We start from the raw sequence: 26,087 nt of genomic DNA, 5'->3' as shown, positions 1-26,087 counted from the left end.
TTGCAGTAATAAGTATGGATGTTTTGTATGGTGAGTAGGTTTAGTGTATTGAATATTGGTGGAGTGTGCTGCCTATAGTGAGAATTTGTTATCATTCTAACTGCAGCCTTTTGTTGGGTAATTAGTGGTCTGAGATGGTTACTTGTTGTTGAGCCCCATGCACAAATTCCATAGATGAGATAGGGGTAAATAAGAGAGTGATATAGGGCCAGGAGGGCTGACTGTGGCTGTGGCTTACTTGTTGTTGCCACCTTCCTCTTTTCCCATCTACCTCTTACTCTAACTGTAGCTACAACTAAATAATGATCTGATATATCAGTTGCCCCTCTATAAACATGTACATCCTGGAGCCTACCCATCAACCTTTTATCCACCAATACATAATCTAACAAACTACTTTCATTACGTGCTACATCATAACTTGTATATTTATTTATCCTCTTTTTCATAAAATATGTATTACTTATTACCAAATTTCTTTCTACACATAGCTCAATTAAAGGCTCCCCATTTACATTTACCCCTACACCCCAAATTTACCTACTACTCCCTCCATAACATTTTTACCCACTTTAGCATTGAAATCCCCAACCAGTGGATCTGTGCTCCAGTTCCCTAAATTAATAATAATAATAATAATTATTATTATTATTATTACAATAATACATATGTACTAATATTAATAATAATATTATTAAACTATAATAATCGTGTCCACTCATTACTTACCTTAAAATATCTGTAGTCTTAATGTAGAGTGAGAGGTGAGTAAACAAGATTAAATGAATAAACGAATGAGTGTGTAGAAGGTTGGCGAGTTATGTAAACAAACGTAGTTGTTGTTGTTGTTACCAGCCCGGACACGAATGGTTCCTGTTCACTCTGTCAAGCCGACCAGAAAAACATTTCATATTTGTTAATTTATATGTTATGTAGCATGTTTATTATATAATTTTGAAAAAGAAATCATAGATGGATTAAGCAAAATGTCTATATCAATGTTTTATACACATCTAATGCGCCTCAGTGATTATTATTGTGTTATCATTATTAATATGGCATCTTCAAGACCAATTACACTCTTAATGAGTGGCTCTGAGACAGACAGGCAAACTGAAAGACAGACAGACACAGGTAGACAGACACTCAGGTAGACACACAGGTAGACAGAAAGACACACACAGGTAGACATAAAGACAGACACACAAGTAGACAGACACACAGGTAGACAGAAAGACACACAGGTAGACATAGACACAGGTAGACAGAAAGACAGACACACAGGTAGACAAAGACAGACACACAGATAGAAAGACAGACACACAGGTAGACAGATAAACAGACACAGAGATACACAGATATACAGGCAGACAGATACAGACAGGTTTATGTTCAGCAGTGAAAACAAATAGAGAGTTTGAGAGTAAGAGCCTTTCTTGCCACAATCTCCAGTGCAAGATTCAGACTTCATCTTAGGGACCATGGTGAAATTTACTGTCCAGTTAGTACAGTTAATACAGTATGATGCTGCTGATAGGACAGGGTTACTCAAACTGATGCTGCCTGCATGACGCATTGCCGCCGCGAGTATTGTCAAATATTGTACAGTGGTGTGTATCAGCCGGCTCAGCCCAGCTGCCAGATGCACGGTCGTAAATCGAGTGGACGTATGTCGAGCAGGTCGTAAGTTGGATGGTAGGTGTATTTAGAAGTTGCAAGCACAAAAAAATGATTATGAAATGTATTGTATGAACCTGTGGGGCGATGGTCACAAGCTGGTAAACAATGGCACACTGAGTGTGAATGGTGCGGGAGACTGGCTTTGTGTGTGCGGTGATGGGCGGACACGTACCGGACGGTTGCCGAATCACGAACCGTGAAGCTAAATTTTGCCGAAAAAACTTGCCAAAAGTTGGATTTCACAAAAGTCGCGGCTGCCAAACAGCAGGGGTCCACTGTATATTGAACAACCATAGTGACATCACATCCCTGTCTAAGGCCTACTTTTACTGGGGGATAATCTGTAATCTGTAATCTCTCCCTGTACAGTATTATTGTAATCATTTTTTAGTTCCATGTACTCCTCCTTTTTATTGTGTGAGCCTCACTAGAGTTCCAGTATTTCAAAGAGCATCCTCATCGACAAAATTAGGCAGAAAAAATCATCATTCTTCAAAGAATTATGATAAAAAAAAAATTGGCCTTAGGGGTAATGGAAAGGTATACAAAAGTCACCATCAGAAGGCCTAGTAGCAGTCAAAGAAACAATCAAGTGTATAAATCATAAATCATAAGTCATAAATCAAGTTTATTCTCTATAAAGATTACAATGCAGGGTTTACATATTATAGGATATTGTGTGGTTTACATATTATAAAATATTAATTACAAAGAGGGCCACTATCACACCTAGCATGACTAGGCATTTCAGGCAGACTAAGATTAATTCAAAACTCTACATTGTTACAGATTATGGAGCAAGTTGGTATTAAGGCTAAGTAACTACATTACAGTTTGTAAATTTAGCAATGTGAATGATTTTGTTTTGGTACAATACATAGTTTCTATATTGGAGTATCACAGGCAAACTTATGACTCGAGTCATTATTTTAAGAGTCGCATTTCTGTGTTTATAATCAATCTCCAATGCCTGCCTGATCCTAGATTCAGTGGGGATCTGATGATCCTCCAATTTTATCTTCATCCACTACCCAAAAAAGCATACTGACCTCTTGATAGGCTTCAGATCCAGGGAAAGCTTTTATTTTCAGGGAAGGAAAAGAAATATGTATACCAGCCTACATGCACAGTACACATGAGAGCAGCTTTCAGTTTATCATCCCTGTCATGAAAAGCCACTATCAGTGAAATTCAAGGTATTTACAGAGCCCATGTTCCTTCTCGCTATTATGGATATAATATTAGTAAGATATTTTCAGAAAAGAGGTCTTACTGAATAAAGTCCATATAGTACTAAAACCACTGGAGCTGCAGGGATAAAAAAAAAAAAAGGCTTGTATTTTGCCATATCTTTCAATAAACTTGATCATGTAATTATTGAAATAAGGAATTGATAGTTTCACCCGTGGCAGGGATATTTACAAAATCTAAATATACGTATATTTGTACCGTCTCATAATATTTAGCAGAATAAACACCTATTATTATACACCTTAGAGAGGGTGTGGTAGGTAAGTTTGGGGTGCCAGGTGTAAATGATAATGGGAGTCCTTTGATTGAACTTTGTATAGAAAGGGGTTTAGTTATAAGTAATACATATTTTAAGAAAAAGAGGATAAATAAGCATACAAGATATGATGTAGGGCGAAATGACAGTAGTTTGTTGGATTATGTATCAGTAGATAAAAGACTGCTGAGTAGATTTCAGGATGTACATGTTTATACAGGGGCTACAGATATAACAGATCACTTTTTAGTTGTAGCTACACTGAGAGTAAAAGGTAGATGGGATACAAGGAGAATAGAAGCATCAGGGAAGAGAGAGGTGAAGGTTTATAAACTAAAAGAGGAGGCAGTTAGAGTAAGATATAAACAGCTATTGGAGGATAGATGGGCTAATGAGAGCATAGGCAATGTGGTCGAAGAGGTATGGGGTAGGTTTAAAAATGTAGTGTTAGTGTGTTCAGCAGAAGTTTGTGGTTACAGGAAGGTGGGTGCGGGAGGGAAGAGGAGCGATTGGTGGAATGATGATGTAAAGAGAGTAGTAAGGGAGAAAGAGTTAGCATATGAGAAGTTTTTACAAACTAGAAGTGATGCAAGGAGGGAAGAGTATATGGAGGAAAAGAGAGAGGTTAAGAGAGTGGTGAAGCAATGTAAAAAGAGAGCAAATGAGAGAGTGGGTGAGATGTTATCAACAAATTTTGTTGAAAATAAGAAAAAGTTTTGGAGTGAGATTAACAAGTTGAGGAAGCCAAAAGAACAAATGGATTTGTCAGTTAAAAATAGGAGAGGAAAGTTATTAAATAGAGAGTTAGAGGTATTGGGAAGATGGAGGGAATATTTTGAGGAATTGTTAAATGTTGATGAAGATAGGGAAGCTGTGATTTCATGTATAGGGCAAGGAGGAATAACATCTTGTAGGAGTGAGGAAGAGTCAATTGTGAGTGTGGGGGAAGTTCGTGAGGCAGTAGGTAAAATGAAAAGGGGTATGGCAGCCGGGATTGATGGGATAAAGATAGAAATGTTAAAAGCAGGTGGGGATATAGTTTTGGAGTGGTTGGTGCTATTATTTAATAAATGTATGGAAGAGGGTAAGGTACCTAGGGATTGGCAGAGAGCATGCATAGTTCCTTTGTATAAAGGCAAAGGGGACAAAAGAGAGTGCAAAAATTATAGGGGGATAAGTCTGTTGAGTACCTGGTAAAGTGTATGGTAGAGTTATTATTGAAAGAATTAAGAGTAAGACGGAGAATAGGATAGCAGATGAACAAGGAGGCTTTAGGAAAGGTAGGGGGTGTGGGGACCAGGTGTTTACAGTAAAACATATAAGTGAACAGTATTTAGATAAGCCTAAAGAGGCTTTTGTGGCATTTATGGATTTGGAAAAGGCGTATGACAGGGTGGATAGGGAGGCAATGTGGTAGATGTTGCAGGTGTATGGTATAGGAGGTAGGTTACTGAAAGCAGTGAAGAGTTTTTACGAGGATAGTGAGGCTCAAGTTAGAGTATGTAGGAGAGAGGGAGATTATTTCCCAGTAAAAGTAGGCCTTAGACAAGGATGTGTGATGTCACCGTGGTTGTTTAATATATTTATAGATGGGGTTGTAAGAGAAGTAAATGCAAGGGTCTTGGCAAGAGGCGTGGAGTTAAAAGATAGAGAATCATACATAAAGTAGGAGTTGTCACAGTTGCTCTTTGCTGATGACACTGGGCTCTTGGGAGATTCTGAAGAGAAGTTGCAGAGGTTGGTGGATGAATTTGGTAGGGTATGAAAAGAAGAAAATTAAAAGTGAATACAGGAAAGAGTAAGGTTATGAGGATAACAAAAAGATTAGGTGATGAAAGATTGGATATCAGATTGGAGGGAGAGAGTATGGAGGAGGTGAACGTATTCAGATATTTGGGAGTGGACGTGTCAGCGGATGGGTCTATGAAAGATGAGGTGAATCGTAGAATTGATGAGGGGAAAAGGGTGAGCGGTGCACTTAGGAGTCTGTGGAGACAAAGAACTTTGTCCTTGGAGGCAAAGAGGGGAATATATGAGAGTATAGTTTTACCAACGCTCTTATATGGTTGTGAAGCATGGGTGATGAATGTTGCAGCGAGGAGAAGGCTGGAGGCAGTGGAGATGTCATGTCTGAGGGCTATGTGTGGCGTGAATATAATGCAGAGAATTCATAGTTTGGAAGTTAGGAGGAGGTGCGGGATTACCAAAACTGTTGTCCAAAGGGCTGAGGAAGGGTTGTTGAGGTGGTTCGGACACGTAGAGAGAATGGAGCGAAGCAGAATGACTTCAAGAGTGTATCAGTCTGTAGTGAAAGGAAGGCGGGGTGTAGGGGTCGGCCTAGGAAAACTTGGAGGGAGGGGGTAAAGGAGGTTTTGTGAGAGAGGGGCTTGGACTTCCAGCGGGCATGCGTGAGCGTGTTTGATAGGTGTGAATGGAGACAAATGGTTTTTAATACTTGACGTGCTGTTAGAGTGTGAGCAAAGTAACATTTATGAAGGGATTCAGGGAAACCGGCAGGCCGGACTTGAGTCCTGGAGATGGGAAGTACAGTGCCTGCACTCTGAAGGAGGGGTGTTAATGTTTCAGTTTAAAAACTGTAGTGTAAAGCACAATTCTGGCAAGACAGTGATGGAATGAATGATGGTGAAAGTTTTTCTTTTTCGGGCCACCCTGCCTTGGTGGGAATCGGCCAGTGTGCTAATAACTAAATATTATACACCTTCATGGGATTTATATCACACTAAGTGTAATGAATGTACACACTTAAATAACAAAAAGGCACAATACCGTGACTGGAACGATACACAAATAACCCGCACATAAAAGACAGAAGCTTACGACGACGTTTCGGTCCGACTTGGACCACTGACAAAGTCACACTAACAGAGGTGGAGCAGGACGGCTATATATAGGCAGGTTGTCTTTGTTGTGGATGTTTCGCCATCCAGTGGCTGGCTGGATGGCGAAACGTCTACGGTGGGGATGCCCGGGTGTTGTGCATGTGTCATTTCATCCTGTCGGTATTATATACAATTCTTGTACTACTACTACTACTACCACTACTACTACTTCCACCTCTTCCTGCCTATATATAGCCGTCCTGCTCCACCTCTGTTAGTGTGACTTTGTCAATGGTCCAAGTCGGACCGAAACGTCGTCGTAAGCTTCTGTCTTTTATGTGCGGGTTATTTGTGTAATGTACACACTTCTAAAGTTAGCTTACATACCAAACATTGTACCTAAGTCTAAGTAAGGTATGTTTTGCCATGAATACCAGAAGAATCAGCTTACACTGTTTCCCTTCCTACCAATGGTGCTGATCATTCTTACACTCAGGAGCTATGCACAAAGATAAGTAAAAAACATTTAAAAATAGAAAAGTTTAAATCCACAGCAAAATGTAAGTTAAATTAATATATTTTCACACTTTTAAAACCAAATTGTAATGTGCAAGTTTAATTAATCCAATTGATTTCTATACACATTTCCTTTTCCTTTCTCTCCAGCGTCATCCTTTCTGGGTAACTAAAGTCAGTGACAGTCTCGAGAGACAATTTCTCACATCCTATGCCTCTTAAAGCAGGCAATAGCCACATTATTCCTGAGAAAGTCAACTGGCTGTTTGGTAGAGTTATGTGTCTGCATCCCTTTCTGAAAAAAAAAAAATTGAAATGTAATGTGCTTCAATATACATAACTCCATTTTAAACTCAAGAATGGTCACCTCTCACCAAGGCAGTGCCTCACAATGCATAACATGCCTTCAATATTGTGTAAATTACATTCTTGATGCAATCTGTACCACTGTAATTACAGTGGACCCTCAGTTAACAATATTAATCCATTCCAGAGATCGTCCTTAACTGATTTTATCGTTATCCGATTTAATTTTCCCCATAAGAAGTAATGGAAATCCAATTAATCCATTCCTGCTGTCAGGAGGCATGACAGAATAGTACAGTGGACCCTCGCTTATTGGCCATAATCCGTTCGAGAAGGTCGGCTGATAACCGAAATGGCCGAAAACCAAATTAATTTCCCATAAGAATTAATGGAAATACAATTAATGCGTTCCAGACAAAAATATTCACAAAAAAATAATTTTTTTAACAATTATGTAAGTTTTACATACCTTTATTAAGGCTAATGCTGGCTTCTGGAAGATAGGAAGAGGAAAGAGGAAGGAGTTAGCTTTTTGAAGGGGAATCCCCCTTCATAAAGACTTTAGGTAGCAAAGCCTTCTCTGGGGTTACTTCCCTTCTTTGTCTTTTAATGCTACTAGGACCAGCTTGAGAGTCACTAGACCCCTGCCTCACAACAAATCTGTCCATAGAGGTCTGTTTCTGGTGTCTCTCTAAGATTTCCCTGAAGTGGGACAGGGTTTTGTCACTGAACATGTTGCAGATATGGCTTGTTTCAGCTTGGTCAGGGTGGTGTTTCTCTACAAAAGCTTGCACCCTAGTCCACATTGCACACACCTCTTTAACCTGTCATTTACTGCTGCAGTACATTCATTACTAACCTTAAAATATTTGTAATCTTAATGTAGGGCAAGAGGCGAATAGTATTTATTTGTAGGAAGTCAGTGTAGGTAGCAGTAGATGTAGGTACAGTACACGTATGTAGCCCACCCCTCCCGGGCTACACTACACAGCTATATTACAATACACAGCCATATTATTACAATACACAGCCATATTATTACACTACACAGCCATATAATTACCATGTTCACTGAGTTTAATTGTTTCTAACAACTACCTTTAGATGCCATCATAAACAAAGGAAGAAGTAATGAATAATTCATGCCAAGAATTGTAAACAAATGAATATGAAGGGCGGTTACTGCACCAGTCGCCAGATTCACAGTTTTCTCTAACGCTGCATCAGAGAAAACGTAATGTTTACTCTCCATCCCACTCTCCACTCGATAACATATAAACATTGCATGTTTATATGCTATGTTTATATGCTACATGATATGTAACGTGTTTCTTATATAATTTTCAAGAAAATATCATAGATGGATTAATGAAAATATCTATATTAATGTAAAATAAGACATTTAATTTGCCAAAGAGTGATTATTAAATATACATTGCATATAATAAACATTGCATGTTTATATGCTATGTAACGTGTTTCTTACATAATTTTGAAGAAAATATCATAGATGGATTAATGAAAATGTCTATATTAATGTAAAATAAGACATTTAATGTGGCAAAGAGTGATTATTAAATATACATCGCATATAATAAACATTGTATGTTTATATGCTATGTATGCGATGTTATCCTGACGCCAAATGACTTCGAACAGGCGATAAATGACATGCCCATGCACTCTGCCCCAGGGCCAGACTCATGGAACTCCGTGTTCATCAAGAACTGCAAGAAGCCCCTATCACGAGCCTTTTCCATCCTATGGAGAGGGAGCATGGACACGGGGGTCGTCCCACAGTTACTAAAAACAACAGACATAGCCCCACTCCACAAAGGGGGCAATAAAGCAACAGCAAAGAACTACAGACCGATAGCACTAACATCCCATATCATAAAAATCTTTGAAAGGGTCCTAAGAAGCAAGATCACCACCCATCTAGAAACCCATCAGTTACACAACCCAGGGCAACATGGGTTTAGAACAGGTCGCTCCTGTCTGTCTCAACTATTGGATCACTACGACAAGGTCCTAAATGCACTAGAAGATAAAAAGAATGCAGATGTAATATATACAGACTTTGCAAAAGCCTTCGACAAGTGTGACCATGGCGTAATAGCGCACAAAATGCGTGCTAAAGGAATAACAGGAAAAGTCGGTCGATGGATCTATAATTTCCTCACTAACAGAACACAGAGAGTAGTCGTCAACAGAGTAAAGTCCGAGGCAGCTACGGTGAAAAGCTCTGTTCCACAAGGCACAGTACTCGCTCCCATCTTGTTCCTCATCCTCATATCCGACATAGACAAGGATGTCAGCCACAGCACCGTGTCTTCCTTTGCAGATGACACCCGAATCTGCATGACAGTGTCTTCCATTGCAGACACTGCAAGGCTCCAGGCGGACATCAACCGAATCTTTCAGTGGGCTGCAGAAATCAATATGAAGTTCAACGATGAGAAATTTCAATTACTCAGATATGGTAAACACGAGGAAATTAAATCTTCATCAGAGTACAAAACAAATTCTGGCCACAAAATAGAGCGAAACACCAACGTCAAAGACCTGGGAGTGATCATGTCGGAGGATCTCACCTTCAAGGACCATAACATTGTATCAATTGCATCTGCTAGAAAAATGACAGGATGGATAATGAGAACCTTCAAAACTAGGGAGGCCAAGCCCATGATGACACTCTTCAGGTCACTTGTTCTATCTAGGCTGGAATATTGCCACACACTAACAGCACCTTTCAAGGCAGGTGAAATTGCTGACCTAGAAAATGTACAGAGAACCTTCACGGCACGCATAACGGAGATAAAACACCTCAATTACTGGGAGCGCTTGAGGTTCCTGAACCTGTATTCCCTGGAACGCAGGCGGGAGAGATACATGATTATATACACCTGGAAAATCCTAGAGGGACTAGTACCGAACTTGCACACGAAAATCACTCACTACGAAAGCAAAAGACTTGGCAGACGATGCAACATCCCCCCAATGAAAAGCAGGGGTGTCACTAGCACGTTAAGAGACCATACAATAAGTGTCAGGGGCCCGAGACTGTTCAACTGCCTCCCAGCATACATAAGGGGGATTACCAACAGACCCCTGGCAGTCTTCAAGCTGGCACTGGACAAGCACCTAAAGTCGGTTCCTGACCAGCCGGGCTATGGCTCGTACGTTGGTTTGCGTGCAGCCAGCAGCAACAGCCTGGTTGATCAGGCTCTGATCCACCAGGAGGCCTGGTCACGGACCGGGCCGCGGGGGCGTTGACCCCCGGAACTCTCTCCAGGTAAACTCCAGGTAACGTTTCTTACATAATTTTGAAGAAGATATAATAGATGGATTAATGAAAATGTCTATATTAACATAAAATAAGACATTTAATGTGCCAGTGATTATTATTCAATATACATGTACATCGCATATAAACACTGCATGTTTTCATATACTATGTAACGTGTTTCTTTGGACCCATGGTTGCTTATTTTGCAGTTTTACTCGATCAGTAACCACAAAAAACAATGGATTATAGCAAAATATTTGCCCAGAGACAAAGCCAAACTGACTGCAAGCGGCCCCAGCCAGCAGATGGATGCCTCCCAAATGGCCAATAACCGAATTAACGGCTGATAACCGGGTGCCAAAAAAACGGCTGATAACCGAGTTGGCCAATAACTGAACTGGCCGATAACCGGGGGTCCACTGTACTTCAATATGATGCTATTATCAACTCTATGGCTTATTTATCTATCGCAATTCATCTAATATGATATAATAAACAATATTAATAACATAGAAACATGATATATACTCTAGAATGAATAAAATATGTCATAATGTATGTGAGGATTAAGTGGTGGAAGTGTTGTTGTTGGGTTTATAAGGGCCACTGAGGGAAGCCATACATAGTGGTGGTGGAGGTGGAGGCAGGAGCAGAACCCACCACCACTGTTCACACTCAATGTACAGTGGACCCCCGCATACCGCACGCATCGCATACTATACAATCCGCATACCGCTCGCTTTTTTCACAAAAATTTTGCCTCGCATACCGCCCAAAAACCCGCTCACCGCTCTTCGTCCGAGACGCGTCCAATGTGCGGTCTGAGCCACGCTCACATGTTCCGCCGGTGGCATTGTTTACCAGCCAGCCTCCGCGGTAACATCTAAGCATACAATCGGAACATTTCGTATTATTACTGTACAGTGTTTTTGGTGATTTTTTCTGGAAAATAAGTGACCATGGGCCCCAAGAAAGCTTCTAGTGCCAACCCTACAGCAATAAGGGTGAGAATTACTATAGAGATGAAGAAAAAGATCATTGATAAGTATGAAAGTGGAGTGCGTGTCTCCAAGCTGGCCAGGTTGTATAATAAACCCCAATCAACCATCGCTACTATTGGTGGTACAGCTGCTGCTGCTGCTGTACCACCGTCAGCTGCTGCTGCACTGTCAGCTGCTGCTGCACTGTCAGCTGCTGCTGCACTGTCAGCTGCTGCTGCTGTTGTACCACCGTCAGCTGCTGCTGCTGCTGCTGTAGTACCGTCTGCTACTGCTGTAGCATCGTCTGCTGCTGCTGTAGCATCGTCTGCTGCTGCTGTAGCATCGTCTGCTGCTGCTGTAGCATCGTCTGCTGCTGCTGTAGCATCGTCTGCTGCTGCTGTAGCATCGTCTGCTGCTGCTGTAGCATCGTCTGCTGCTGCTGTAGCATCTGCTGCTGCTGTAGCATCATCTGTTGCTGCTGTAGCATCGTCTGTTGCTGCTGTACCACCGTCAGCTGCTGCTGCTGCTGTAGCACCGTTGTTGGTGTGGCTTATTGAGAATACCAAGAAACAATTAACCCCAGAGGATTTGCCACCCAGGATAACCCAAAAAAAGTCAGTGTCATCGAAGACTGTCTAACTTATTTCCATTGGGGTCCTTAATCTTGTCTCCCAGGATGCAACCCACACCAGTTGACTAACACCCAGGTGAACAGGGAAAACTGCCTGGAACTAGTGCTCATATTGGTGAATTTAAAGGCCTGTTCTGGAAGAAAATGCCAAACAGGACCTACAGTACTCAGGAGGAAAAGGCACTCCCAGGACACAGTGTCTCATCAGTCATTGCTGCATCTTCAATAAAGGTGTCATTTATTCTTCATTTAGTAGAGTAGTACATGCACAATATATATTGTGCATGTACTACTCTACTATTGTGCATGTATCCTTCTCTTTGTGTGTAGGAAAATGTATATTTCATGTGGTAAAAAATTTTTTTTCATACTTTTGGGTGTCTTGCACGGATTAATTTGATTTCCATTATTTCTTATGGGGAAAATTCATTCGCATACCGAACATTTCGCATAACAATCAGCCCTCTTGCACGGATTAAAGTCGCTATGCGGGGGTCCACTGTACTTAATTTATAAATAAAAAATATTTACATTTTAATTTATAAATAAGAAATATTTACATTTTAATTTATGAATGAATAAGTTTATTCAGGTACAGTAGGGCCCCGCATTTTGGCATTTTGCCTTACGGCGTTCCGCTAATACGGCGATCTCAAATTATGACCAAAACTTTCTATACTGCAAGTGGTCTTTCAAATACGGTGTGGGCCACCCGGTTTGTTTACATTCTCCATGAGCACATCTCTATTATGTAATAATAATCACAATTGGGCACATTAAATGACTAGTTTTACGTCAATATAGACATTTTCATTAATCTATCTATGATATTTTCTTCAAAATTATATAAGAAACACCTTACATAGCATATAAACATGCTGCTTATATGCTATGGAGGTGTGGTTGCTGGGTGGAGGGAAAAACATTAAGTAATACAGTGGACCCCCGCTTTACGATCAGCTCCCAATGCGACCTATTATGTAAGTGTATTTATGTAAGTGCGTTTGTACGTGTATGTTTGGGGGTCTGAAATGGACTAATCTAATTCACAATATTCCTTATGGGACCAAATTTGTTCAGTAATGGCACCTGAACATATTTCTGGAATGAAATAATATCGTAAGCCGGGGGTCCACTGTACTAATAATAATCACTCTTGGGCACATTAAATGTCTTATTAATATAGACATTTTCATTAATCCATCTATATTTTCTTCAAAATTATATAAGAAACACGTTACATAACATATAAACATTTTGTTTATATACTATGGAGGTGTGGTAGCCGGGTGGAGGGAAAACATTACGTCACTCCCCTTAATCCTTTCAGAGTCCAAAGGCCAAATTTCAAAGTGCACACCAGTGTCCAAGAATTTTCAAAAAATAATTTTGTTATTTTTTTCTTATGAAATGGTAGAGAATCTATTTCTGAAGGTAATAAAACAAAAAGTACGAAATTTGATGGAAAATTGACGAAATTATGCTCTTGCGAATTTTGATGTGTCAGTGATATTTACGCATTGGCGATTTTGCCGACTTTGACTACCATTTTAGGCCAATTATATTATTCCAGTCGATCAAATTCTTAGCTATTTCACTAGTATTACTTCTATTCTATTGACTGAGCACAAGAAATCGCCAAGTCAACTATTTCAACTACAAAATAAAGTGATCGGAAATTGGTAATTTGGCCAATTTAGTGCAAAGTTCAAAATATTCCAATTTCAAAATAGGGTCCAGAATAAACAATGCAGGTATTCCTGGAACTAAACTAACATTTCCTCTGTTCATTAGATACATTTTCAGGCTTTACAAATGAATTCCATTTTGATTTTTTATTCACATAATGAATTTTTATTCAAACCAAAAAATAGAAGATTTACTGTTATGCAATACTGTAATAATTGTATAAATAATATCACCACATTTGTGATCGTATATTAGACCCACCAGCTGGCGTGTATTAGACATGTGGGATCATTTGTTTACTCTTGAACATCGGCAAAAATTTAACATTTCTGCTATTTTGAGCTCAGTTTCAATCCATTTCCATTACTAAAACCAATCAATGGACAATGAAGAGCTAACCACTGAGGAGCTGCAAGAGCTTCAGCAGGAACAGCAACAGACCGCAGCTCAGAATATTGCTGCAGAGGAGGAGGAAGAGAGATGGAAGAAGTTGCCTTCTTCAGAAATTAAGGAGATTTTTGAAATTTTATTATTAATTTGGACATGATACATAGATGTACAAAGAAATACAGTGGTTAAGTGTAACATGCCAAAATCCCCTTGTATGCAGAGCATTATGGGCAGGCTTAAAATTAACTTAAGATTAACTAAGCAGTGATATAGTCAGTGGTAAAAATTATAGTAAACAAATAACAATTAAGCACAAATGAGTATTTCAAAGTCAGGTCATATGGTCATTTGCTGAGTTGCTGTGCATTCAATAGAATGGAGTATTCTATTAGGTAATGTAATTAAAAAAAAAAAAAGTTTGATAGGGTCACAGGTTATACATTTATGAGATACAGTTATTCAGTATTTATTTAGTTGTGGGTGAGTAAGTAATTTTTAAGAAGAGACTTGAATTTATAAACAGACAATGTTTCTTTTCTATTCACAGGTAATGAATTCCAGATTTTTGGGCCTTTTATGTGCATTGAGTTTTTGCATAGTGTGAGATGGACACGAGGAACATCAAAGAGTGTGTTATGGTCATGTGTTCTGTTGAGGTTGGTAAGGAGACGTTTGAGGGGAGGGTTTATATCCAAGTTAAGTGTTCTATGTATGTAGTAGGTACAATAATAAGTATGGATGTCTTGTATGGTGAGGAGGTTTAGAGTTCTGAATATTGGTGGAGTGTGCTGCCTGTAATGGGAATTTGTTATCATTCTGATTGCAGCCTTTTGTTGGATAATTAATGGTCTGAGATGGTTTATTGTTGTTGAGCCCCATGCACAAATTCCAAATGAGGGCTGACTGTGGAACATAGTACTGTATCTTCGATAATATGCCTATGGTCTTGGAAATTTTCTTGGAAATTTGTTGTACATGTGTTTGAAGTTTGAGTCTATTATCAAGGTGGATTCCTAAGAATCTTCCCTCTGTGAGCTTTGTGATAGGTGATCCATTTATCATTATGTTAAGAGGGACATCTGTAGCTCTGTTTCCAAACTGAATGAAGTAGGTTTTGTCAATGTTAAGAGTAAGTTTGCTAGTCATCATCCCGGTAGATATTTTCTGTAATTTGATATTTACAGTATTGGCTAGCATGACTGGGCTTGGGTGAGAGAAGACGTATGTAATGTCATCTGCAAATAGTGTGGGTTTGAGTAGTTGCGATGCATTTGGTAGGTCATTTATGTAAACGAGAAAGAGAAGAAGGCCAAGGACACTTCCCTGTGGGACACCAACTGTAAATGGCTGTGCAGAAGAGTTTGCACATTTGTGTACACATATTGGCTTCTGTTGCTGAGGTATGACTTTAGGTAGTTGAGGGAGTACTCTCTTTTACCATAGTGTGACAATTTTATGTGGAGCAAGTCATGGTCAACTGTATCAAAAGCTTTACGTAAATCAATGAAGGTCCCCAGTAGGACTTCTTTTTTCTCGAGTGCAGTGTATATTTGTTCTAGCACATGTATAATAGCATCATTCGTATTTTTATTAGGCCTGAACCCAAACTGACAGGGGTTGAGTATGTTGTGGGAGATGAAGTAGGAATAGATTCGCTTATGAATTAATTTTTCGAAGATTTTAGAGAGAGGTTGTAAGTTGGATATTGGCCTACAGTTATTCAAGTCTGTTTGGTCTCCTCCTTTATATATCGGGGTGACCCTCGCTATTTTGAGAACTGTAGGGAAGGTAGAGGATTCGATGGATTTGTTAAAGAGTGTTGCAATGATTGGTGACAGCACTTGTGATGCTTTTTTGTATATAAAGGGTGGTAAGGTTTTTAAATCTCTTGTCTTGTTTTTTAGTGTGTTGATAATAAGGGAGACTTCTGTTGAGTTAGGCGGAGCTAGGAACAGTGTGTTCGGGTAGTTGCCAGTGAGGTAGACATTGGGTGGGATATTTGAGCTTGGGATTTTGTTGGCAAGGCTTTTTCCTATGGTGGAGAAGAAATCATTGAGTCTTTGCTGTTTCAGTTGGTGGGAGTTGGGATTCATCTGGTTTTGTTAGTTCAATTGCACTTTTTCCTTATATCTTTTTTGTTCCTAGAATTTCTGATAGGGTTTTCCAGGTCTTTTTTATATCACCTTTTACGTTGGATAATCTGTTCTCAGGAATAATAAAAGCACAAATGACTATCATGCACATGCTAGAACTAATATATACCGCACTTGAAAAGAAAGAAGTCCCGCTGGGCATTTTCATTGATTTACGTAAAGCTTTCGATACAGTCGACCATGAACTACTGTACTCCAAATTAATGCACTATGATATCAGAGGCCACTCCCTCAACTACCTAAAGTCATACCTTAGTAACAGAACTCAATATGTGTATGCAAATGATGCAAACTCCTCCACCCAACCAATCACAGTAGGAGTCCCACAAGGAAGTGTCCTTGGACCACTCCTCTTTCTCATCTACATCAATGATCTACTGAATGCATCACAGCTACTCAAACCCATATTATTTGCAGATGACACTACATATGTATTTTCCCACCCAAACGCAGTCATACTAGCAAACACAGTCAATGCTGAATTACAGAAAATATCTGCATGGATGATGACTAACAAACTTACCCTGAACACTGATAAAATCTATTTCATTCAGTTTGGAAACAAAGCTGCAAATGATCCAATTAACATTATGCTAAATGGATCATCAGTCACAAGACTCACAGAGGGAAAATTCCTAGGTATCCAACCTGACAGTAGCCTTAAGTTCCGGACACACATACAACAAATCACCAAGAAAATCTCCAAGACTGTAGGCATACTATCAAAGATAAGGTACTACGTTCCACAATCAACTCTCCTGGCACTGTACCATTCACTCATACACCCTTATCTTACATATGGAATTTGTGCATGGGGATCAACAACATCCAATCACCTAAAACCCCTAATAACCCAGCAAAAGGCAGCAGTAAGAATGATAACAAATTCCCACTCCCGCCAGCATACCCCACCAATTTTCTAAAGTCTGAATCTGCTTACCATTAAGAACATCCATACTTATTCATGTGCCTACTACATACACAGAACAATACATGCAAATATAAACCCCCACTCAAACTTTTCCTCGCCAACCTAAACAGGACACATGACCACAACACAAGACACAGATCTCTTTTTGATATACCTCATGTCCATATCACACTGTGTAAAAACTCTATGCACATAAAGGGCCCCAAAATATGGAATTCATTACCAGAAGATATTAAAGTAACCCAGTCTGAAAATCAATTTAAGGCTCTTCTCAAAAGCCACTTAATCACCCTAGACTAAATGCTAAATACTCAGTACACATTTACTCATCTATGTACTCCCACATCATAACTGAAACAATCACATTGAACCTTTTATCCATTGTTGACAGGAATAAAATTGAATCATTGTTTTTCACAAAAGCATTTTAGAATATAAATATATCTTTGTATTATACAAATTTTGATTCATTTATAATTAATATTCTACTGTACAACTATGAAATAATTACTTTCCTACTGTACAACTATGATACACTACTCCTTAGTATTAAGTATAATGTAAGCTAATAATGTTCAGTTGGCCCATAATGCCTAGGCATAAAAGAGGCTCTCTTTGCATTCAAACCCATAAATAAATAAATAAATACAATTGTTTAGCCCTTCTTATTAGGCTGGTTAGGATTGACGAGTAACGTTTTGTTTGGTCTCTGGTTATGTGACCCATTCTGTACTGTTTTTCATATAGATGCTTTGTATTTATGGATTTGAGGATGCTGGGTGTTAGCCAGGGGCTGTTCAGTCTCTTAGCTGTCATCTGTTTATTTTTTTTAGGGCAGTGCTTGTTATAGAGGTATTGGGTCTTTTTAGAAAATTATTAATACATTCGTCAATTTCTGTATAGATTTCTAGCTCAGTGTGCCAGTCGATGTTTGTCATTGCTGTTGTGAAGTTATTAATGGCTGCCTCATTATGAAGTCTGAAAGTGACTTTAGTAGTGTCTTGGGGTAATTTGCTTAGATTAGTTATGAGGAAGGTAGGGTAGTGGTCTGTGGTATTATCTGTGATTATGCCTTATTTTAAAGAGGATATGGTGTTGGTCCAGATGTGGTCTAGTAGGGAAACACTAGTCTCTGTAATTCTTGTAGGTTTTGTTACTGTTGGTAGCAACAAGCAGCTACTCATCGTGTTTGTGAATTCAGTAACATGTGGGTCCTGGTCTTGCAGGAGATTTATACTGAAGTCACCTGAGAGAAGTAAGTGATCTTTATTCATGTGTGCATCAGTTATCATACTTCCTAGATTTTCACTAAAACGGCTAATGTTTGACTGTGATACTCTGTAGATGTTTATCACTGTGAGAGGTTTTCGTAGGTATTTGGATTTGAATTTAGCTATTATATATTCCCCATGTTCATCCCTTGTGCATGCATTATTGATACATTCTAGATGGTCTGAGTAGTATATAGCTGTGCCACCCCCTTGTTGGTCTGGCCTACAGTTGTGTATGGCTGTGTAACCAGGAATGGCATAGACATCTGTAGTATCAGGCTTTAGCCAGGTTCCGGTGAGAGTAATGATGGACATACTGGCATGCAGGGAATTTAGTAATGCTGTGAGGTCATCATGTTTGCTTAAAGATCTGACATTGTAGTTTAAGACAGTTATGTTGTTGTTGACTCTGCGAAGTGCCTTTGATTGTTACACAAATAACTCGCACATAAAAGAGAGAAGCTTACGACAACGTTTTGGTCCGACTTGGACCATTGACAAAGTCACACTAACCAGAGGTGGAGCAGGATGGCTATATATAGGCAGGAAGAGGTGGTGGTGGTAGTAGTAGTAGTAGTACAAGTATTGTATATAATACCGACAAGATGAAATTAAGACACACGCACAACACCCGGGCATCCCCATCGTAGACGTTTCGCCATCCAGCCAGCCACTGGATGGCGAAACGTCCACAACAAAGACAACCAGACGCCGCACATGTGTCTTAATTTCATCAGTAGTTGTAGTAATAGTAGAAGAAGAAGAGGTAGTAGTAGTGGTAGTGGTAGAAGTGGGAAATAAGGATGACAAGCCAGTCAAATACAAAGGAAGGGGAGCACTGCAAGACAGCTAGATGCCCACAGAGGGAGAGCAAGCGCACAGAGGTGCGTGAAAGGGGAAGTGGTGAAATAAATGAAGAAGGAACAGAAACACGAGACAGGAGAGAGAAAGACAACCCAGAGGAGAAAAGGAAAGAGGAAAGGGGAAGAGGAAGAAGAAGAAAAAGAAAGAGAAAAAGAAAAAATGAGGATTCAGGTTAAGTCACGGGTGTTCTGAAGTTTGGAGCATTTTACAATGTAGTGGGAGAGGAAGGCATCTACAGAGACGAAGCCAGGGCTAAGGTTCATACAAGGAAAGTTGTGTATTAGAGAGGATTCAACTAGACGGCGACTGTTCGAGTTGGAAGTAGGGAAGACAGTTTTAGCAGAAGACCAGTTAATAGGATGGCCATGATCTCTGACGTGACAGAAAAGAGCATTGTTAGTGTCGGCAAGCCTAACACTATTTTTGTGCTCCCTAAGTCTGTCAGAAAGAGATCGACCAGTTTCTCCGAAGTATTGAAGAGGACAGGAGGAGCAAGAAATAGAGTAGACACCAGGAACATCTGTAGAGGGAGGAGAGGTATGAACGAGATTAGTGCGAAGAGTGTTAGTCGGGCGGAAGGTAAGCTTGATGTCTAAGGGAGGGAGAGAATTGTTGAGATTACTTTTGTCCTTGGAGGCAAAGAGGGGAATGTATGAGAGTATAGTTTTACCAACGCTCTTATATGGGTGTGAAGCGTGGGTGATGAATGTTGCAGCGAGGAGAAGGCTGGAGGCAGTGGAGATGTCATGTCTGAGGGCAATGTGTGGTGTGAATATAATGCAGAGAATTCGTAGTTTGGAAGTTAGGAGGAGGTGCGGGATTACCAAAACTGTTGTCCAGAGGGCTGAGGAAGGGTTGTTGAGGTGGTTCGGACATGTAGAGAGAATGGAGCGAAACAGAATGACTTCAAGAGTGTATCAGTCTGTAGTGGAAGGAAGGCGGGGTAGGGGTCGGCCTAGGAAGGGTTGGAGGGAGGGGGTAAAGGAGGTTTTGTGTGCGAGGGGCTTGGACTTCCAGCAGGCATGCGTGAGCGTGTTTGATAGGAGTGAATGGAGACAAATGGTTTTTAATACTTGACGTGCTGTTGGAGTGTGAGCAAAGTAACATTTATGAAGGGATTCAGGGAAACCGGCAGGCCGGACTTGAGTCCTGGAGATGGGAAGTACAGTGCCTGCACTCTGAAGGAGGGGTGTTAATGTTGCAGTTTAAAAACTGTAGTGTAAAGCACCCTTCTGGCAAGACAGTGATGGAGTGAATGATGGTGAAAGTTTTTCTTTTTCGGGCCACCCTGCCTTGGTGGGAATCGGCCGGTGTGATAATAAAAAAATAAAAAAAACTTCCAACTCGAACAGTCGCCGTCTAGTTGAATCCTCTCTAATACACAACTTTCCTTGTATGAACCTTAGCCCTGGCTTCGTCTCTGTAGATGCCTTCCTCTCCCACTACATTGTAAAATGCTCCAAACTTCAGAACACCCGTGACTTAACCTGAAATACAGTGGACCCCCGCATAGCGACTTTAATCCGTGCAAGAGGGCTCATTCTTATGTGAAATGATCGGTATGCGAATGAATTTTCCCCATAAGAAATAATGGAAATCAAATTAATCCGTGCAAGACACCCAAAAGTATGAAAAAAAAAAAATTTTACCACATGAAATGTTAATTTTAATACACACAAACTGAAAAAGGCATGCACAATTACATGACACTTACTTTTATTGAAGATCTGGTGATGATTGATGGGATGGGAGGAGGGGAGAGAGAGTGTTAGTGTTTAGAAGGGGAATCCCCTTCCATTAAGACTTGAGGTGTCGAGTCCTTTTCTGGGGTTACTTCCCTTCTTCTTTTAATGCCACTAGGACCAGCTTCAGAGTCACTGGACTTCTTTCGCACAACATATCTGTCCATAGTGGCCTGTACCTCTCGTTCCTTTATGACTTCCCTAAAGTGTTTCACAACATTGTCAGTGTAAGTCACCAGCACGGCTTGCAATAGCTGTGTGAGGGTGATTTTCATCCATGAAGGTTTGCACTTCAAGCCACTTTGCACAGATTTCCTTAATCTTTGTAGTAGGCAATTTCTTCAATTTCTCTCTCCCCTCCTTCGAACCAGTTTCCTCAGGTCTGGCCTCTTGCTGTTGAAGTTGATCTATCAGCTCATCAGTGGTTAGTTCTTCATTGTCCTCCTCCACCAACTCTTCCACATCATCCCCACTAACCTCCAACCCCAAGGACTTTCCCAATGCCACAATGGATTCCTCAACTGGCATAATCCTCTCAGGGTTAGCCTCAAACCCTTCAAAATCCCTTTTGTCTACACATTCTGGCCACAGTTTCTTCCAAGCAGAGTTCAAGGTCTTCTTAGTCACTCCCTCCCAAGCCTTACCTATAAGGTTTACACAATTGAGGATATTAAAGTGCTCTCTCCAAAACTCTCTTAGAGTCAGTTGAGTTTCTGAGGTCACTACAAAGCACCTTTCAAACAGAGCTTTTGTGTACAGTTTTTTGAAGTTTGCAATAACCTGCTGGTCCATGGGCTGCAGGAGAGGAGTGGTATTAGGAGGCAAAAACTTCACCTTAATGAATTTCATGTCCCCATAAAGTCGCTCTGCCACGTCTGTAGGATGACCAGGGGCATTGTCTAACACCAGGAGGCACTTAAGTTCTAATTTCTTTTCAGTTAGGTAATCTTTCACATTGGGGGCAAATGCATGGTGTAACCAGTCATAGAAAAAGTCCCTAGTGACCCATGCCTTACTGTTTGCCCTCCACAGCACACACAAATTCTCCTTGAGGACATTCTTTTGCCTGAACGGTCTGGGAGTTTCAGAGTGATACACTAATAAAGGCTTCACTTTGCAATCACCAGTAGCATTGGAACACATCAACAAAGTAAGCCTGTCTTTCATAGGCTTATGTCCTGGGAGTGCCTTTTCCTCCTGAGTAATGTAGGTCCTGCTTGGCATTTTCTTCCAAAACAGGCCTGTTTCATCACAATTAAACACTTGTTCAGGTTTCAGTCCTTCACTGTCTATGTACTCCTTGAATTCCTGCACATATTTTTCAGCTGCTTTGTGGTCCGAACTGGCAGCCTCACCATGCCTTATCACACTATGTATGCCACTACGCTTCTTAAATCTCTCAAACCAACCTTTGCTGGCCTTAAATTCACTCACATCATCACTAGTTGCAGGCATTTTTTTAATTAAATCCTCATGCAACTTCCTAGCCTTTTCGCTTATGATCGCTTGAGAGACGCTATCTCCTGCTAGCTGTTTTTCATTTATCCACACCAATAAGAGTCTCTCAACATCTTCCATCACTTGCGATCTCTGTTTCGAAAACACAGTTAAACCTTTGGCAAGAACAGCTTCCTTGATTGCCTTTCTGTTGCCCACAATAGTAGCGATGGTTGATTTGGGTTTCTTGTACAACCTGGCCAGGTCGGCGACACGCACTCCACTTTCATACTTATCAATGATCTCTTTCTTCATCTCTATAGTAATTCTCACCCTTATTGCTGTAGGGTTGGCACTAGAAGCTTTCTTGGGGCCCATGGTCACTTATTTTGCAGATAAAATCACCAAAAACACTGTAATAATACGAAATGTTCCGATTGTATGCTTGGATGTTACCGCGGAGGCTGGCTGGTAAACAATGCCACCGGCGGCACATGTGAGGCTGGCTAAGGGCGCACATTGGACGCGTCTCGGACGAACAGCGGTGAGCGGGTTTTTGAGCGGTATGCGAGGCAAAATTTTTGCGATAAAAGCGAGCGGTATGCGGATTGAACGTTATGTGATGCCGACGGTATGCGGGGGTCCACTGTATATAATTACAGTTGCTGTTTGATTCATTTAAGTCATTCAATAAGAGGTTGGTATCAGGATCAATGCTTGTAATCATAATATTTATAGTGAATCTATAGTTAGAATTAAGTATAAGACAAGGTAAATTTTCTAAAGCTAAAAAATAGCACCTGAATTATTTTAACAAATGTAAATATATTTTAAAGCTAAAATAAGGGAGACAATATAAAAGGGATTAAAATAAATTGTGGTGAACAAATAAAGTGGTGATCACATAAAGGAACTTGGGAATATAATAGTAGGTAGTTCTTTAAAGCTAAAATAAGGGAGACAATATAAAAGGGATTAAAATAAGTTGTGGTGAACAAATAAAGTGATCACATAAAGGAACTTGGGAATATAATAGTAGGTAGTTCTTTAAAGCTAAAATAAAGGAGCCAATATAAAAGGGACTAAAATAAGTTGTGGTGAACAAATAATGTGATCAAATAAAGGAGCTTGGGAATATAATAGTAAAATAATGAACGTATTACACTTTAGCACCTGAGAATAGCACCTTGATTATTTTAACCCTTTCAGGGTCCGTCCCGTAGATCTACGGCTTTACGTTCAGGGTCCAAACCGTAGATCTACGTCATGAGCTCAGCTCACTCTGATAACTGAGAGTGGTACATTTGGGCCTAGATATGAGAGAATACATCTATGTGGTATGTGTGCACCACATAAAACAGATCCTGCAGCACATTGTGTATAATAAGAGAAAAAAACTTAAATCATGATTTTTTGATTAAAACAGCGACTTTGCAGTCTTTTTTCATATGTTTTTTATAGTTGTATTTGCGATTTCTTGGTCTCATTTGAGAGAATGGAAGACATATTACAGAAATAGAGATGATTTTGATTTGTTTTAGCACTGGAAATGGCTTGAAACTGAGCTCAAAGTAGCAGAAATGTTAAATTTTTGCCAATATTCAAGAGTAAACAAACGACCTCACACATCTAATACATGCCAGCTGGTGGGTCTATTATGCATTCACAAATATGGTGATGATATTTATACAATTATTACAGTATTGCATAACAGTAAATCTTCTATTTTTTGGTGTGAATAAAAATTCATTATGTGAATAAAAAATCAAAATGGAATTTATTTGTAAAGCCTCAAAATGTAACTAATGAACAGAGGAAATGTTAGTTTAGTTCCAGGAATACCTACATTGTTTATTCTGGACCCTATTTTGAAATTGGAATATTTTGAACTTTGTGTTAAATTGGCCAAATTAACAATTTCCGATCACTTTAATTTGTAGTTGAAACAGTTGACTTGGCGATTTCTTGTGCTCAATCGATAGAATAGAAGTAATACTAGTGAAATAGCTAAGAATTTGGTTGACTGGAATAATGTAATTGGCTTAAAATGGGAGTCAAAGTAGGCAAAACCACCAATTCGTAAATATCGCTGACACATCAAAATTCGCGAGAGCATAATTTCGTCAATCTTCCATCAAATTTCGTACTTTTTGTTTTATTACCTTCACAAAAAGATTCTCTACCATTTCATAAGAAAAAATAACAAATTTTTTTTTTGAAAATTCTTGGACACTGGGGAACCACTTCAGATTTGGGCCTTGGACCCTGAAGGGGTTAACAATTGTGAATATATGAACTAAGGTAGTTATTTAAAGGTAAAATAAAGGAGAAAATATATAAGGGATTAAACTAAGTAATGGTAAACAAAGTTGAATGAACAGATAGTTACTATGATAAAGTAGTGGTAAACAAAATTAAATGGACAGGTAGCAACCATGAATAACATTAATTTAGGAGTAAGTTTTGACTTGCAACACAAAATTTTGAGCAATTAATAGGAATTAAATAGATGTAAAAAGTACAGTAGTGCCTCGATAATCGTCGGGCTCGATAGTCGTAATTTTCGGAAATCGTAACGTTATTTTCGTCAAAACATTGGCTCACTAATCCTAGTCTGACTCGTGAATAGTCATTCGTCTGGGACGCGTATGCACTGCTCTGAGCCGTTCCCAGCCAGTGTGCCATTGTTTACCAGTGAGCGACGGTCCCCTCACTTGTTCATACGAAATATTTCATAATATTCCATTCATTTTAGTGCTTGCAACTACTAAATAAGCTACCATGGCTCCAAAGAAAGCTCCTAGTGCCAAGCCTTTGGTAAAGAAGGTTAGAAATACGATTGAATTTAAGAAAAACATCATTGAACAATATGACAGTGGTTTATGTGTGGCTGAACTGGCCAGGATGTACAGTGGACCCCCGAGTTTCGGCAGCATCAACTTTCGTGAAATTCGACTTTTGGCAAGTTTTTTCGGCAAAATTTGGCCTCGAGCTTCGTGATTCGGCGACTGTCCAGTACCCGTCCACCCGTCACCACGCACACAAAGCCAGTTTCCCACGCCATTCACGTTCAGTGTGCCATTGTTTACCAACACGTGACCATCACCCCGCGGATTCATACGTAATAATCCATTGTTTTTTGTGATTGCAACTGCTAAGTAAGTCACCAAGGAAAGCTAGTGCTAGCCCTATGGTAAAGAAAGCGAAGAACATGATCCAGAGGGATTTTGAAGGGTTTGAGGCAAACCCTGACCCTACCGACCCTCTGCCTGTTGTGGAAGGTGTTGTGGCATTGGGGAAGTCCATGGGGTTGGAGGTGAGTGACGGGGATGTGGAAGAGTTGGTGGAGGACCACAGGGAAGAGCTAACAATTGACGAACTGCAAGAGCTTCAACTGGAACAGCATCAGACCACAGCTGAGGAACTTGCTTCAGAGGAGGAGGAAAAGAGAGTGAAGGAGGTGCCTTCTTCGGTGATTAAGGACATGTGTTCAAAGTGGAATGAGTTGCAAAGTTTTGTTGAAAAGTATCACCCTGACCAAGCTTAAACAAGCCATATCTGCAACATGTTCAGTGACAAAACCTTGTCCCACTTCAGGCAAATCATAAAGAAATGCCAGAAACAGGGGTCCAGTGACTCTCAAGTTGTTCCCAATGGCATTAAAAGAAGAAGGGAAGTAACCCCAGAAAAGGACTTGCTACCTGAAGTCCTAATGGAAGGAGATTCTCCTTCCAAACAATAGTGTACACCTTCCTCCTATCCCCTCCTCCCGTCTTCCATCCACCCCGAAAGTCTTCAGTAAAGGTAAGTGTAATGTTATTATTTTTTATATGCATGTACACCTACCATCCGACTTACAAC

General features: G+C 39.9%; 1 protein-coding gene across 9 annotated transcripts in view; it reads right to left on the bottom strand.

Moving 5' to 3' along the window:
- Positions 1 to 26,087, bottom strand: part of LOC128693341 (uncharacterized) — a 110,765-nt gene that overhangs the window by 9,995 nt on the left and 74,683 nt on the right. For 7 of the 9 annotated variants that reach the window (XM_053783017.2, XM_053783016.2, XM_053783022.2 and 4 more), the window contains one exon: positions 2,294 to 6,838. The exons of 1 other annotated variant lie outside the window; for it this stretch is intronic. In XM_053783017.2, coding sequence (XP_053638992.2) covers positions 6,643 to 6,838 — 196 coding nt within the window. In that variant the 3' untranslated portion in view covers positions 2,294 to 6,642. Of the gene's footprint in view, positions 1 to 2,293; positions 6,839 to 26,087 lie in introns of those variants that run through there. One more of the 9 variants, XR_011392534.1, reaches the window with a different exon arrangement.

The sequence above is a fragment of the Cherax quadricarinatus genome, chromosome 28, assembly GCF_038502225.1.
Source record: "Cherax quadricarinatus isolate ZL_2023a chromosome 28, ASM3850222v1, whole genome shotgun sequence".
In the NCBI taxonomy this organism is placed as follows: Eukaryota; Metazoa; Arthropoda; class Malacostraca; order Decapoda; family Parastacidae; genus Cherax; species Cherax quadricarinatus.
Note: the sequence above shows the minus strand (reverse complement) of the source record. Positions and strands in the feature narration are given on the sequence as shown.